The 15,489-nt window shown below is 42.4% G+C and overlaps 2 protein-coding genes across 7 annotated transcripts in view; one reads left to right on the plus strand and one right to left on the minus strand.

The window, feature by feature from the left end:
• Positions 1-1,531, plus strand: part of DZIP1 (DAZ interacting zinc finger protein 1) — a 54,316-nt gene extending 52,785 nt beyond the window's left edge. For all 4 annotated transcript variants that reach the window (XM_041731100.1, XM_041731101.1, XM_041731102.1 and 1 more), the window contains one exon: positions 479-1,531. In XM_041731100.1, the coding sequence (XP_041587034.1) occupies positions 479-554 (76 nt within the window). In that variant the 3' untranslated portion in view covers positions 555-1,531. The remainder of the gene's footprint in view (positions 1-478) is intronic.
• A 5,897-nt stretch (positions 1,532-7,428) lies between these two features.
• The window catches only part of CLDN10 (claudin 10), a 135,177-nt gene continuing 127,116 nt past the window's right edge, over positions 7,429-15,489 (minus strand). For all 3 annotated transcript variants that reach the window (XM_041731106.1, XM_041731105.1, XM_041731104.1), the window contains exons 4-5: positions 8,336-8,443; positions 7,429-7,746 (exon numbers count right to left, since the gene is read on the minus strand). In XM_041731106.1, coding sequence (XP_041587040.1) covers positions 7,623-7,746; positions 8,336-8,443 — 232 coding nt within the window. In that variant the 3' untranslated portion in view covers positions 7,429-7,622. The remainder of the gene's footprint in view (positions 7,747-8,335; positions 8,444-15,489) is intronic.

A 15,489-nucleotide genomic window follows, 5' to 3' on the forward strand; every position in this document is an offset into this window, starting at 1 on the left:
CAAAGAAAACTAGTCTAGAGGCAGAATTCAAGTAGAAGTCTCCACGTGGTACGGTTTAGGGACTCAAGATCCTTCTTAACGAACTTCAGACTGAAGCTCATCTACCCTGGGAAGATCTGTATTTACCATTTCATTTCCACTGGGCTTCTTATAATTTCATTCTCCTTTCTTTACACCTGTCACTCAGAGTCAGTAACAACAACAAAACGTCCTATTAGCACAGCTAAGGATCCTATCCAGGTGCTGAACCAGGGAAGGAGAGATGCTGAGTGGAAGCCTCTGGACAAGGGTCCCATGAGGGTATCCTGGGAGTGTGACTGTTTCATGGTCAGACTGCACTGGATCCTCCTCCACAGCCTGCGGGAGCTGGGTTGTGTGGACTAGCCAGCAGACCAGACAGAGCGACAGAGGACGGATTCTTCTAGGCCGGTCTGATCATTGAGGCTCCCCTTCCTCCATGTCTTTCTCCCTCCACAGGTCTTCAAGATGAATCCAGCACACTGAAAAGCAGCCTAGTAACTGTGACGGATTGGAGTGACTCTTCAGATGTGTAACCAGAGCCTGGGAGTCAGAGGGTCCCAACACCAACAGGATTCGTCATCTGCCCACAAGATCCGAGCACTCCTGCCTTACAGCATTTCCCCCAATAACAAGGAAGCTGATTCAAAGAACCAGGGTCTCTTGAACAGCACCTAATTCAGTCCTGAAAAACAAAAACTTTCAACAGTATTTTGAAGCATAGAGAGTCATTTAAGACTTCTGCTGCTTAAAAGTAATGTGTCATTGAAGTCATAAAAAGTGTTTTCTTCAGAACGGTACTCTAGTGTTTAAGTGTATTTTTTCAAGTAGTTTTTAAGTGAATTTTTTTAAAACTTACAGGTTTTGGTTTGAATTAAAACTTTCTTTTATATATATATTTCTTATGTCCATTATCACACTGGAAGTGTTTTATTACAAAATTCTGTTAGTACACTTACAAGTGAAATAGTGGAATCAGTGAAATTTTCACAGTAGCTTGGTTATTTTTCATATAGAAGTAAATTTAGAATTATAAAAATATAGCCCATATTAAATTTAAAAATAGGCCCACATTAAATACATTTTCCAGAAATACGTATACCACATGCAGCTTTGAGCTGTTAAGCATGTTGTTATCAAACAATTATTTTAGAACTTTACCATTTCTGCAGTATAATCCTTACCTTGGATATTTTACGAATAAAATGTAGCTGTTTTCAATGTCAATTAATTTATCAGAACATGAATAGAAAAGAAAATTGCTGAATTCCTATGTGTATGTAGGTTGGTTTTTTTTTTTTTTGAATGCCCAACCCATTATTATAAAGTACCTCAAAACTAATTAGTTCTGTTCTTAACAGTTGTCAATGGTCAGAAAGTTCATATAAACTGGTTTTCCGCATTTTTCTATACTTTGTGGTACTATCTGTATTGTTCCCCCTCCAAAGCAACATTTTAACTAATGGTCTGTTGGGTTCTGGATCTCTTTCAAGTAAAGCCCTCCATTACATCATTGTGACTGCGGCTGAGTTATTAAGGATGAGTTCTGAGCTACGCTGACCTTGTTGGTGGGTTAGGCTTGCCCTGTTAGCTGTACCACACGACATCCTGAATGTACTCATGTTCTACATAAGAGCCCAAATAAACGCCAAATCAAATTTTCATGTAGTAGGACAGGGATAAGCAACACACCCAAGCCACTCTGAGCCTAATAAGGCACCCGGGCCCCACTGCACTCCCTCAGGTACTTTTCCAACAGATGTTTATTGAGCTACTTGGGTCTGTTTTGCTTTTGTAGCATGCATCATTCATTCATCAGAACAACTTTGGGACACGGTGATTATCATAATCCTCATCCTGAAGATGTGGAAAATGTAGAATTAGGAAGTAACTTGCCAAGGGGGCATACAACTAGAAAGTGCAAGACCAAGTGTTATCCAGGTCTCCATTCCAAGCTCCGTGTCTGCCCCCTGGTCTTCACACTTGACGGAAAGGGGTGAGAGAAATGGGATGAGCTTCTGCTATGCAGACCCAGTATAGAAATTAAGTTGGCACATCTGTGTCACAAAGGTCACTCCTCTAACTCATTTCTTTAGTCCTACGGCACTGTCCTTGGAGATGTGGTTGTTTCAATTTTGTTTGGACCTTGTATTTCCCCTCACTGATGCACAGCTAACATCTTTGTGGTTCCTGACAGAGCTTTCCTGTCCTTTCACCCTGTCCTCCCACTAAATTCTTCAGGAGCTAGAACACGTCAGTACAACCTGAACATCACCTTCACCCGTACAGCTCTGAAAACACTTGGTTTTAAACACATACTCATAAAATCCTGCCCCCAACACAGGGCATCTAAACTTCCTTGAGGCTTTCAGTTCATTTGTGTCCCTAGAAGATATATTATATATTTTTATATTCTTATATTTACTATTTCATATTTATATATATTTTTATAGATCTTACATATTATATATTCACATATATAATTTTTTTAGTAACAAACTTGTTCATTTCCTCTTCCCATTGAACATCTCCAAATAATATTTTTCCCTTTTAAGTCTTGCATGGCTATGTTCAAGTACCTTGAAAAACGGTCAGTCTCTCCATTACCCAGCCTGGTTGTACACACAGGGCCCCCAGAGACACACCAGAACTTGCCCATCGGTTCTGAGCCAGACAGGTGCCATACAGGCTCTGGGACCTTCCTCAGCTGGCTACAACTTCAGCCATGACCACCATCTCTAGCTGGGCTCATGCTGACATTCCAGCCCAGTATTCCAGCTTTCTGTATCAGAGAAGCCTAATCAGCTATTTAAGGTGGACATACCAGGCAATGGGCACTGATGTCTCAGCCCCATTAGCCTTTTCTTGAGCGGTTCAATGAGAATCACACTGGGTGACAAACAGGTGTCAGAAAGCAGGAGTCAGGGATCCCTGGGTGGCTCAGCGGTTTAGTGCCGCCTTCAGCCCAGGGCCTGATCCTGGAGACCTAGGATCAAGTCCCACGTCAGGCTCCCTGCATGGAGCCTGCTTCTCCCTCTGCTTGTGTCTCTGCCTTCTCTTTCTCTGTGTATCTCATGAATAAATAAATAAAAATCTTAAAAAAGCAGGAGTCATCGCTATACAACCAGTAACCTGTCCATTGCACAAAGCATACTTGTTATATTGTGTGCTTTGTGCACATTTATTCCTTTTTAAAGTCCTTTAATCTGTGTACATATTTAATTTGGACCTAATCTTTAGTCTTTATATTTTCACATTGGTTTTGAAATGTCCATACAAATATTTTCTCCATGCAGCTGCCTTGCAGAAATTAAAATTTTTGATCCTACAGCTGAATGGGGCCGTTCTTCTGGCAGTTTTCCTGTATTAATCTGTTTACACTATTAAATGTTTTCCTTTATTTCCTTGGAAGAAAGATTTCTCTTGCCACATTGTTGCTAGTGGGATGAATTACAAATGAAACCAAGAGTTGATACAGTTCCTGGATGAGTCCTAGGGTCTGGCTAAGTCCAGTGACTTAACTCCCAATATATTTAATTTTTTTAATTATGAAATATGATTTTTTTAAGATTTTATTTATTCTTGAGAGACACAGAGAGAGAGGCAGAGACAGAGGCAGAGAGAGAAGCAGGCTCCCTGCAGGGAGCCCGATGTAGGACTCAATCCCATTACCCCGGGATCACGACCTGAGCCGAAGGCAGATGCTCAACCACTGAGCCACCCAGGCGCTCCCGATCTGTAACTTTAAATGAATACGTGCAAACCTCTCCATCTGTCTCTTCCATTTTTAGCAGGATCTCTTGCCCCCTCACTTTGTAAGATGAGCCACTGCTGTGTCTTTCCTTCCCTGCAGGACATGAGTCGTGCCTTTACTTCCACGCTGTGCCCATCGCTAGGTTATCTGTGCTGTCAGAAGTGTTTTTCCGACAGAACCTACCAGGCTGTGCACAGTACAGTGACCGTCGGTACACAGGGCCAAGAGGACGCTCGGAATACCTTTCCTTCCTCTTCTCCCCTTGCCCTGAACTCATGCCCCTCCAAAGAAAACTAGTCTAGAGGCAGAATTCAAGTAGAAGTCTCCACGTGGTACGGTTTAGGGACTCAAGATCCTTCTTAACGAACTTCAGACTGAAGCTCATCTACCCTGGGAAGATCTGTATTTACCATTTCATTTCCACTGGGCTTCTTATAATTTCATTCTCCTTTCTTTACACCTGTCACTCAGAGTCAGTAACAACAACAAAACGTCCTATTAGCACAGCTAAGGATCCTATCCAGGTGCTGAACCAGGGAAGGAGAGATGCTGAGTGGAAGCCTCTGGACAAGGGTCCCATGAGGGTATCCTGGGAGTGTGACTGTTTCATGGTCAGACTGCACTGGATCCTCCTCCACAGCCTGCGGGAGCTGGGTTGTGTGGACTAGCCAGCAGACCAGACAGAGTGACAGAGGACGGATTCTTCTAGGCCGGTCTGATCATTGAGGCTCCCCTTCCTCCATGTCTTTCTCCCTCCACAGGTCTTCAAGATGAATCCAGCACACTGAAAAGCAGCCTAGTAACTGTGACGGATTGGAGTGACTCTTCAGATGTGTAACCAGAGCCTGGGAGTCAGAGGGTCCCAACACCAACAGGATTCGTCATCTGCCCACAAGATCCGAGCACTCCTGCCTTACAGCATTTCCCCCAATAACAAGGAAGCTGATTCAAAGAACCAGGGTCTCTTGAACAGCACCTAATTCAGTCCTGAAAAACAAAAACTTTCAACAGTATTTTGAAGCATAGAGAGTCATTTAAGACTTCTGCTGCTTAAAAGTAATGTGTCATTGAAGTCATAAAAAGTGTTTTCTTCAGAACGGTACTCTAGTGTTTAAGTGTATTTTTTCAAGTAGTTTTTAAGTGAATTTTTTTAAAACTTACAGGTTTTGGTTTGAATTAAAACTTTCTTTTATATATATATTTCTTATGTCCATTATCACACTGGAAGTGTTTTATTACAAAATTCTGTTAGTACACTTACAAGTGAAATAGTGGAATCAGTGAAATTTTCACAGTAGCTTGGTTATTTTTCATATAGAAGTAAATTTAGAATCATAAAAATATAGCCCATATTAAATTTAAAAATAGGCCCACATTAAATACATTTTCCAGAAATACGTATACCACATGCAGCTTTGAGCTGTTAAGCATGTTGTTATCAAACAATTATTTTAGAACTTTACCATTTCTGCAGTATAATCCTTACCTTGGATATTTTACGAATAAAATGTAGCTGTTTTCAATGTCAATTAATTTATCAGAACATGAATAGAAAAGAACATTGCTGAATTCCTATGTGTATGTAGGTTGGTTTTTTTTTTTTTTTGAATGCCCAACCCATTATTATAAAGTACCTCAAAACTAATTAGTTCTGTTCTTAACAGTTGTTAATGGTCAGAAAGTTCATATAAACTGGTTTTCCGCATTTTTCTATACTTTGTGGTACTATCTGTATTGTTCCCCCTCCAAAGCAACATTTTAACTAATGGTCTGTTGGGTTTGGATCTCTTTCAAGTAAAGCCCTCCATTACATCATTGTGACTGCGGCTGAGTTATTAAGGATGAGTTCTGAGCTACGCTGACCTTGTTGGTGGGTTAGGCTTGCCCTGTTAGCTGTACCACACGACATCCTGAATGTACTCATGTTCTACATAAGAGCCCAAATAAACGCCAAATCAAATTTTCATGTAGTAGGACAGGGATAAGCAACACACCCAAGCCACTCTGAGCCTAATAAGGCACCCGGGCCCCACTGCACTCCCTCAGGTACTTTTCCAACAGATGTTTATTGAGCTACTTGGGTCTGTTTTGCTTTTGTAGCATGCATCATTCATTCATCAGAACAACTTTGGGACACGGTGATTATCATAATCCTCATCCTGAAGATGTGGAAAATGTAGAATTAGGAAGTAACTTGCCAAGGGGGCATACAACTAGAAAGTGCAAGACCAAGTGTTATCCAGGTCTCCATTCCAAGCTCCGTGTCTGCCCCCTGGTCTTCACACTTGACGGAAAGGGGTGAGAGAAATGGGATGAGCTTCTGCTATGCAGACCCAGTATAGAAATTAAGTTGGCACATCTGTGTCACAAAGGTCACTCCTCTAACTCATTTCTTTAGTCCTACGGCACTGTCCTTGGAGATGTGGTTGTTTCAATTTTGTTTGGACCTTGTATTTCCCCTCACTGATGCACAGCTAACATCTTTGTGGTTCCTGACAGAGCTTTCCTGTCCTTTCACCCTGTCCTCCCACTAAATTCTTCAGGAGCTAGAACACGTCAGTACAACCTGAACATCACCTTCACCCGTACAGCTCTGAAAACACTTGGTTTTAAACACATACTCATAAAATCCTGCCCCCAACACAGGGCATCTAAACTTCCTTGAGGCTTTCAGTTCATTTGTGTCCCTAGAAGATATATTATATATTTTTATATTCTTATATTTACTATTTCATATTTATATATATTTTTATAGATCTTACATATTATATATTCACATATATAATTTTTTTAGTAACAAACTTGTTCATTTCCTCTTCCCATTGAACATCTCCAAATAATATTTTTCCCTTTTAAGTCTTGCATGGCTATGTTCAAGTACCTTGAAAAACGGTCAGTCTCTCCATTACCCAGCCTGGTTGTACACACAGGGCCCCCAGAGACACACCAGAACTTGCCCATCGGTTCTGAGCCAGACAGGTGCCATACAGGCTCTGGGACCTTCCTCAGCTGGCTACAACTTCAGCCATGACCACCATCTCTAGCTGGGCTCATGCTGACATTCCAGCCCAGTATTCCAGCTTTCTGTATCAGAGAAGCCTAATCAGCTATTTAAGGTGGACATACCAGGCAATGGGCACTGATGTCTCAGCCCCATTAGCCTTTTCTTGAGCGGTTCAATGAGAATCACACTGGGTGACAAACAGGTGTCAGAAAGCAGGAGTCAGGGATCCCTGGGTGGCTCAGCGGTTTAGTGCCGCCTTCAGCCCAGGGCCTGATCCTGGAGACCTAGGATCAAGTCCCACGTCAGGCTCCCTGCATGGAGCCTGCTTCTCCCTCTGCTTGTGTCTCTGCCTCTCTCTTTCTCTGTGTATCTCATGAATAAATAAATAAAAATCTTAAAAAAAGCAGGAGTCATCGCTATACAACCAGTAACCTGTCCATTCAACTCAAACATCCTTTGAGAACTGTCTCAGACTGCCCTCCCACCATTCACAAGACACACTCCTTACACACCTTCTGTTTAATATAGGAAAAGAAACAAGGAATGAGGACAAAGAATGCCATGTCTGAACGATTAAGAAGAGGCTATGTTACAAATACTTGATCCCTCGGTGCTAAATACATGTTCTATAAGTGTATAAAATATATACAAATCCTGTAAATAACCTGTTTATTTTTTTATAGAAAGCCTCAACAGAAAATGATTAGAACATTTACATCCATACAATCAGAAAATTCTCCAAATTCATATTTTAAAAATAGTTTGAGTGCGGATTAGAGGAGGGCTTTGAGGGGATCATTGTGTGAACAGTTCACTTTTATAAGACAGCTTGCAGCAGTGCTCTTTTCAGACATAAGCATTTTTATCAAACTGTTTTGAAGGGTTTGTGGTTTTAAAATCTCCTTCTGCACCAGGATACTTTGTCCGAGAAGACAGAACGGATGTGGCACCATTGTATGCATATCCCATCCTGCAAGGCAAAACACAGTTTGGTAGCTCCTATTTTACAGGGAAGGCAGAAACCATTCCCCCTGCTGCTATCCCAGCTAAGTTTCAGGCTCTCCCTGATTACTTTTAGCTAGCTTTCTCTCCTCCTCTATCACGAACCCCCCCACCCTCTAAATATCTCACTGTCATTTCTCAACAGTTAGTATGTCAATGTGAATCTCAGCAGAAGAAACTCGTGGCTTGTTCATTAGTTCAGTTTTACTCTTAAACCTCCTCTTCCCAGACCCTAGGGGACCATAGTGACCTTCATCGGTAATTTCTGCCTATGTGAAAATGATGAGGCCAAGGTGAAGAATATGCCCCATAGTAAGACCTATCCTGCTTACAGAAATGGCTCAGAAATGTAAGCAGGATAAGCTCTGTTTTTTTTTAAATTAACTTTAATGAACTATACATTCTATTCACTGTATTTATTATATTTAATATTATATTTGCTCTATGTTCCTTTTACCAATTCTAGTTTTTTGACATTTCTAAGAATCATGTGAGCTATCTATAATTTGCCCTACCTGTAATCATTTTAACAGGTCATGTCTGTCTCTTTTTCATACCTGGGGGGTTTGTTGTTGTCAGATATTGAAAAGCAGAATATGACACCACCAATTATGCAGAGTGAAGCTCCTGCCCATCCAATAAACAGAGCAGCTCCTAATTCATACCTGTGAGGAAGTATTACACAAATATTACGGCTTACTTATTTGGGAGTAAACAGTATCTAAGACTAGTGAGCCAACGTTTATACTAGATGCTCATCATAAACTTTTGCTACTAGAGCTTGTACAGGAAGTAATAGCATCTTGTATCTGTATCACGCTTTAAACTTTACCCAGTGTTTTTCTAGCCATCACTTGATTGTATCTCCCCAACTGCCTGAAAGGAAGATGAAGTGATCCCTGCAGGCCAAGCAGAAGCAAAGCCAACTGAAAAGCCCAAACCTCCCAGCTCAGCCAGGTATCTTTCCTCTGGGCTCTGTCTGAAGCTCACAAAGCTTTCCATCTATTTATTCCGCTATGCAGGGTAAATTATTTAGCAGACTCCAGTTAGAAAACAGCAGGTAGCTTTTGCTTTCAGCTTAATTCAGTTCAATAGACACGGATTTGCAAATCACATACAAGGTGTTGAAGGATGGCAAAATATTCCAGCCCCAGAGAGGCCACATGGGCATGAGGATTATTTTGAGCTGAAGGCAACAACAGAAAAGCACATACAAGAAAAGCTCTCTGCCCCTTCCCACACACCCTGCAGCAGGACACACATCTTTAAAGATGTCCCCCCCCCACCCCTCCTGCCAGGAAGGACCGAAGTCAACCACCAGAGACAACCGTATACCAGGGGGGCATACAAAAGGCACAGGGGAGTCTTCGTAACAAACTTTACTAACTAGTCCTGTCTTCCATTAGTTCCCCCACAGATCTGTGTTCCTACAATTTGCTGCCCCAGAAGCTTAATGTCCTTTTCCCTTGTCTTGTCACTTCTCTCTGAGCTTACTGTTCTTTTATTTGGATGCCATAGAAGCCCGAGTTCTAACCCGCTTTTTGAGTTACTAATCATTGGGTACTCCTACACATCTGCATGATGCTCATGTTAACCAACTCTGTTTTTCTCTTGTTAACCTGTCTTTTGTCAGTCTGATTTATACGGTCTTAGCTGAGAACCCAGGAGAGTGGAGAGGGGAAAAAGTTAAGTTTTTCCTTGTCAACAGAGCCCATAAAAAGTCAGTGCTACATACAGCGTTATCTTGCTTCTCACCACAATCTAGTGGGGAATAAATACAAAATAACATCATTTAGTGACCGACAGCTATCTATTTAGTGACAGACAGGGGCTATCTGGCTGGCCACAGTACTCTGCTGATGCCTCAAGCAGATGCAAAGATGAACAAGATCAACAAGACAGCCCCTACCTTGGGTAGGTCCCCACAAAAGGTACAAATAATGCTAGAGTAAACAAAAAAAATGAAATCATTTACAGTAGAGGGCTAGAGGAAATGGTTTTAGGGGAAGAGCACTCACCAAGAAAAACAAGTAAGGAATGACAAAAATATATCAAAATGTTAGGGCTCTGTGTTTTCCTGTTTGGCGATCCTTTTTATGAACAACAGGCTTTTTTGTTTTAAAGATTTATTTATTTATTTTTTTTAAATTTTATTTATTTATGATAGGCACACAGTGAGAGAGAGAGAGAGGCAGAGACATAGGCAGAGGGAGAAGCAGGCTCCATGCACCGGGAGCCCGACGTGGGATTCGATCCAGGGTCTCCAGGATCGCGCCCTGGGCCAAAGGCAGGCGCCAAACCGCTGCGCCACCCAGGGATCCCCAAAGATTTATTTATTTGAGAGAGTGAGCAAGTGAGAGAGAGCACAAGCAGAGGAAGGAGCAGAGGGAGAAGCAGACTCTCTGTTGAGCAGGGAGCCTGATATGGGACTTGATCCCAGGACCTGAGATCACAATCCAATTCAAAGGCAGATGCTTAACCGACTGAGCCACCTAGATGCCCCAGAATAGAGGTTTTTAAATAAAGAAGTGATTCTCGAGAATTTTTGGCCCATAGATTTCCATCACAAGGCAAAAACTGATGGATACTACCCCCAACCTAATGGGGATAAAATGAAGTCCAAGCAGGAGGAGTCTCTTTTGTTCATGCAGAATCCACAGAAGAGCTGAGACAGGAAAAAAAGAAGTGAGGGTAAGAAGGGGCAAGGCAGGGCCAAAGTGGGCTCCTTCCCCAGCCTGTCCCCTGAACCAGGTGCAGGGGCAGGCTTAGGTCTCAAGACCATACTACACTGCTGAGAGCAGCTGGCATGTACTGCCTGGGCCTGTCCCAAGTTCTGCCTCATCTGTTTCTCTGTGCCGTGTCACTGGCTGAACTCCTGGCTGGGCATGGGTAGGCTATCTGGTGTGACCAGAATCACAGCAACAATGGAAGAGTGACCCCAACTGCCAGCGGGGTGGAATCTGGAAGCAACATTCACAGATCAAGAACGTACAGTCTACTCGCTCATTTCCAGATCTACCTATGGTGACAATTTCATAGCCTGAGCTCACAACTGGGAAGAGGTGATGCACATGATACATGCTGCCCTGGGGTCCCTTCTTTTTAAAAATATTTTATTTAAATTCAATTTGCCAACATATAACGCCCAGTGCTCATGTCATGTGGTCCCTTTCTTTTCTCACTCTTATGTTGCCTTTTGTGGGAAACCCCATTGGTTGTTGAAGCAAGGAACAGCCACAGCAGAACAGCTACAGGTAACCACCTCGTCCTGCCTTAGAACACTAACTATGTTCTGAAAACCAAGAAATTTCCCCAAGTGCTCCCAGCAGAGGCAATGGTAGAAAGAGAAGATTGCTGCAAAGTGGTACAAAACACCTTCAGTTTGCACACACAAAAAAACTGGTCCAAAAGGACTCAAGAGTGAAGTGTACCATTGATAAAGAGCTGACCAGACCAAAAGGGTAAAATTCACTGTCCTATGAAAGATACCTTCATGAAATATCATGCCATACATCTAAGAAGGATATCCTGAATTTCTACAATCAGCCCTCCTTTTATGATGTTTGAATGCAACCATGCATATAAAATAAGCAAAGTGACTTCCTGGTTGTTAGGTGCAGGGCATCTGACCTCTTTAAAACATCTGCAAGTCCTAGGGCACCTGGGTGGTGCAGTCAGTTCAATGGCCAAGTCTTGGTTTCAGCTCATGTCTTGGTCTCAGGGTCATGAGATTGAGCGCCACATCAGGCTCTGCTTGAGATTCTCTCCCTCCCCTTCTGTCCTTTGTGTGTGTGCACTCTCTCTCTCTCAAAATAAATAAAATCTTAAAAGAAAACAACAAGCCTGAAAGTCCCATAGTAGTAAGCTGGCACTGGATGCCTATCATGCTGTCATAGCTAAAAGTGAGCACACTGAACATTTCTACTTGTAGGACATTATCATGGGATTACTATTTAATGATACTTTGTTTTTCTCTGTTTTTGTCCTCCTAGAGTTCAGGCTGTCTTCCCTGATGAAACTATGCCTCAGTATTAGTCTTAGTGTAAATAAGTCCTGAAGCAACATTCTGAGATTTTTCTTAAACAAATATTTAGCTTTCTAAAATATGATTCAGTGCTGGGTACCATGGTTGATTAAAAATAAGCTTCTAGGGCAGCCTGGTGGCACAGTGGTTTAGTGCCGCCTGCAGCCCATGGTGTGATCCTGGGGACCCAGGATCGAGTCTCATGTCAGGCTCTCTGCATGGAGCCTGCTTCTCCCTCTGCCTGTGTCTCTGCCTCTCTATGTCTATCATGAATAAATAAATAAAATATTTTTTAAAAAACTCACTCAAAGAAGCATGCAAACACATATATGATGTCATCACAAATCAGAATAAATTACTCAGGCAGGCCAAATGTCAGGACTTGTATCTTTCTATTCATTTAAGCTCTTAAAACTTCCTTTTTTTTTTTTTTTATGATAGTCACAGAGAGAGAGAGAGAGAGGCAGAGACACAGGCAGAGGGAGAAGCAGGCTCCATGCACCGGGAGCCTGATGTGGGATTCGATCCCGGGTCTCCAGGATCGCGCCCTGGGCCAAAGGCAGGCGCCAAACCGCTGCGGCACCCAGGGATCCCCTCTTAAAACTTCCTGAAGAACTGTAAGTTTGTCTTATGTTAAAAACTAGTTTGTGTATTCTTGTTTTTAAATATATTTTCAGGGCACCTAGGTGGCTCAGTCAGTGAAGTATCTGCCTTCAGCTCAGATCATGATCCCAGAGTCCTGGGATTGAGCCCCGTGTCAGGCTCCCTGCTCAGCGGGCAGTCTACTTCTCCCTGTCCCTAGGCTGCTCCCCCTGTTTGTTCTCTCTCTCTCTTTCTCTCTTTCTCTGTCAAATAAATAAAATATTTAAAAATAAGAAATATATTTTCATTTTTCTTTAAGTCAGTAAATACAGATTCTACTCCAAGAATAGTATCATTTCCATGTGAGTTCCTTGTGTATTCTCTGAGAGACAAACAGTAAACAGTACCAGCTTAGAGCTGAAGTCTTTAAGAGACTCCATGTCTACACCAGTAATTTTTAACAGCTGGCTTTTGTGACTCAGTTCTTTCTCTTGCAGAAATGTTTGCTTCTGCATTCTATGGAAAGATACATATAGCTGACCTACTCATCAGGGACTTGAATTCACAGCCATCAGTGCTTGTGATCTGGCAAAAACTGGCTGGCGTTACTGAAAGCCGGGATTGAGAGAGAGCAATGTAATATGCACTCAAATTTCTTCCAAAGCATGCCTCTTTTGACACTCGCTGGGAAGCTTAGTCTCTACCTGGAAATCTTCGTTTTTTGGTAACGCTAAGAAGCTAACTTTAAGACCTCAGAAGATCACCACATTTCAGATGCTCTGCTGCAGGTCTTTCTTTCATTAGCAATATCCTCCTGGCACCAGGCCAGCTTCCCCAACTCAGAGCACACCCTCTTTATTGGTCTGTTAGGATAGCCAACGTCTTTTTCATTATTCTGAAAAGCTATAAATTTGCTTAGCACCAGACAGATCCACTATTGTCATGGTGAGGACAGAACTTCAGTTCATGGATCAAAACATTGTTTTTAGAGTACCTCAAATAATCCGCTCAGTTGATAGGACTAATCAAAAGCTGCCTGTCTGACTTCAACTCATTTATGTAATTGAAAGTAAATTTAGTAAATAGGGGAAAACTGTACCTCTATACAGAGAAATGAAAACACAGATTAATCACCTAAAAATTCCAACAAAAAAGAACCATAATGATCTAAGGCATTAAAATGTCCTCTGCAGGCAGCCCCGGTGGCCCAGCAGTTTAGCGCTGTCAGCCTGGGGTATGATCCTGGAGACCCGGGATCAAGTCCCACGTCGAGCTCCCTGCATGGAGCCTGCTTCTCCCTCTGCCTGTGTCTCTGTCGCCCCCCCCTCTGTGTCTGTCATGAATAAATAAACAAAATCTTTAAAAAATAAAATAAAATATCCTCTGCACTGTAGGGTGAAATCATTCTCATCCATCTGGCTGTGCCTGGGGCCCTAGAGAACTAGGACCACACCTGGAGGCCTTAATTTTGATCACCTCGCACTTGACCTCATACGTCAGCCCTGTAATCTTCACGGGCATCTGAGGGAATGGATTAGAGAACATCTCTTATTTGCACCTCCTCTTTTTTATTCCTCGCACCCCAGCCTGTCATGACTTATTTGCCATCCACAGGCAGCTCGTGTAGCCTACCCGGGTCACCACCACAGAAATGACAAGCTGGCATTGTGCTCATCATGTGTTTCGAGATAGACTAGAGAGACACAGCTCTGCTCTCAAGGATCTCAGCGTCTAGCAGGGATAGTCAGATATGAAGCAAATAATGACACCAGATTATAATGAAATTTAACAGCAGCATCAGAAGAGCATGTTTTTGCTCAGTCCCAGATCCACAGAGATGTGGTTCAAGTAGATGTTTACAACAATAGCCATTACCGTCAGTTCACTGTACTAGGATTTTGGTGTGTGTGCCAAGATTTTTTTTTTGCATAATTATATCCAATCTTCATCACAATCCTGAGAGATAGGTCTTGCTAACTCATTTTACAAATGAGCAAACTGAAGCACAGGGAAATTAAATCACTTGACCCATGCCTCGGCTAAGTAAATAGCAAAACCAGGATTTAAAACCCAGAAATGTGATTCCGAACCTTAAGCTCTTCACCACACTCCTTCTTCCCTTTATGTATACTTTAGCTACATAAAAGTTTTTATCAATCTGAGAAGATACAATCAGTGTAATGTACTTTTGGTTGTCATTTCAGAGAGAAGGGAGCTTTCTCTCTCCCCAGCTCACTGCCTTCTCTGTGGCTCACGAGCTCCAGGGTATGGAATTTTGTCTGAATTCCCCTCAGGCTGTCTTCTCACCCGGCACAAAAAAAGGTGAGTGTAGCAATGAAAATCATGGCATGGAGGACTGGAAAAAAAAAAAGAAAAAAAGAAAATGCAGCACCTCCAAAAACAAAACAAAAACTGGTTAGCAAAAAAAAAACCAAACAAACAAACAAACAAACAAAAAAACGCCTTCTTTAAGACCCCCGAGGAGTGAAGTGACCTTGCTAAAAGTCACAGAGCCAGGAGCCAGGTCTTTGACATCCAAGATACGGTTTATTTTTTCTGATTCTATTTATGTGACAGAGAGAGAGAGAACGAGAGTGAGAGAGAGAGACTGTGCGCACAAACAGGAGGAGCAGCAGAGGGAGATGGAGAAGCAGGCTCCCCACACAGCAGGAAGCCTGATGCAAGACTCCATCCCAAGACCAGCTCTCCCAATTACCACCTGAGCCGAAGGCATACATTTACCAAGGCATATGTTTAACCAACTGAGCCACCCAGGCACCCCTAAGATAGTATTTCTTTAAACATATTGTCCCACTCATTTTAATCAAGAGTGGTAATAGCCAAAATAAATACTCCAGTTACTTGAAAACAACTATCTATCATCAAGTTCAAAGTTTAGAAAATATACCATATATTATCAATGTAAACATTTTTTTTTCAAAGATTTATTTATTCATTCAGAGAGAGAGAGAAATAGGCAGAGACACAGGCAGAGGGAGAAGGGGGCTCCATGCAAGGAGCGGGACGCGGAACTCGATCCCGGGTCTCCAGGATCACGCCCCGGACTGCAGGCGGCGCTAAACTGCTGCGCCACCGGGGTTGCCC

This window comes from Vulpes lagopus, chromosome 16 (genome assembly GCF_018345385.1).
Source record: "Vulpes lagopus strain Blue_001 chromosome 16, ASM1834538v1, whole genome shotgun sequence".
NCBI lineage: Eukaryota > Metazoa > Chordata > Mammalia > Carnivora > Canidae > Vulpes > Vulpes lagopus.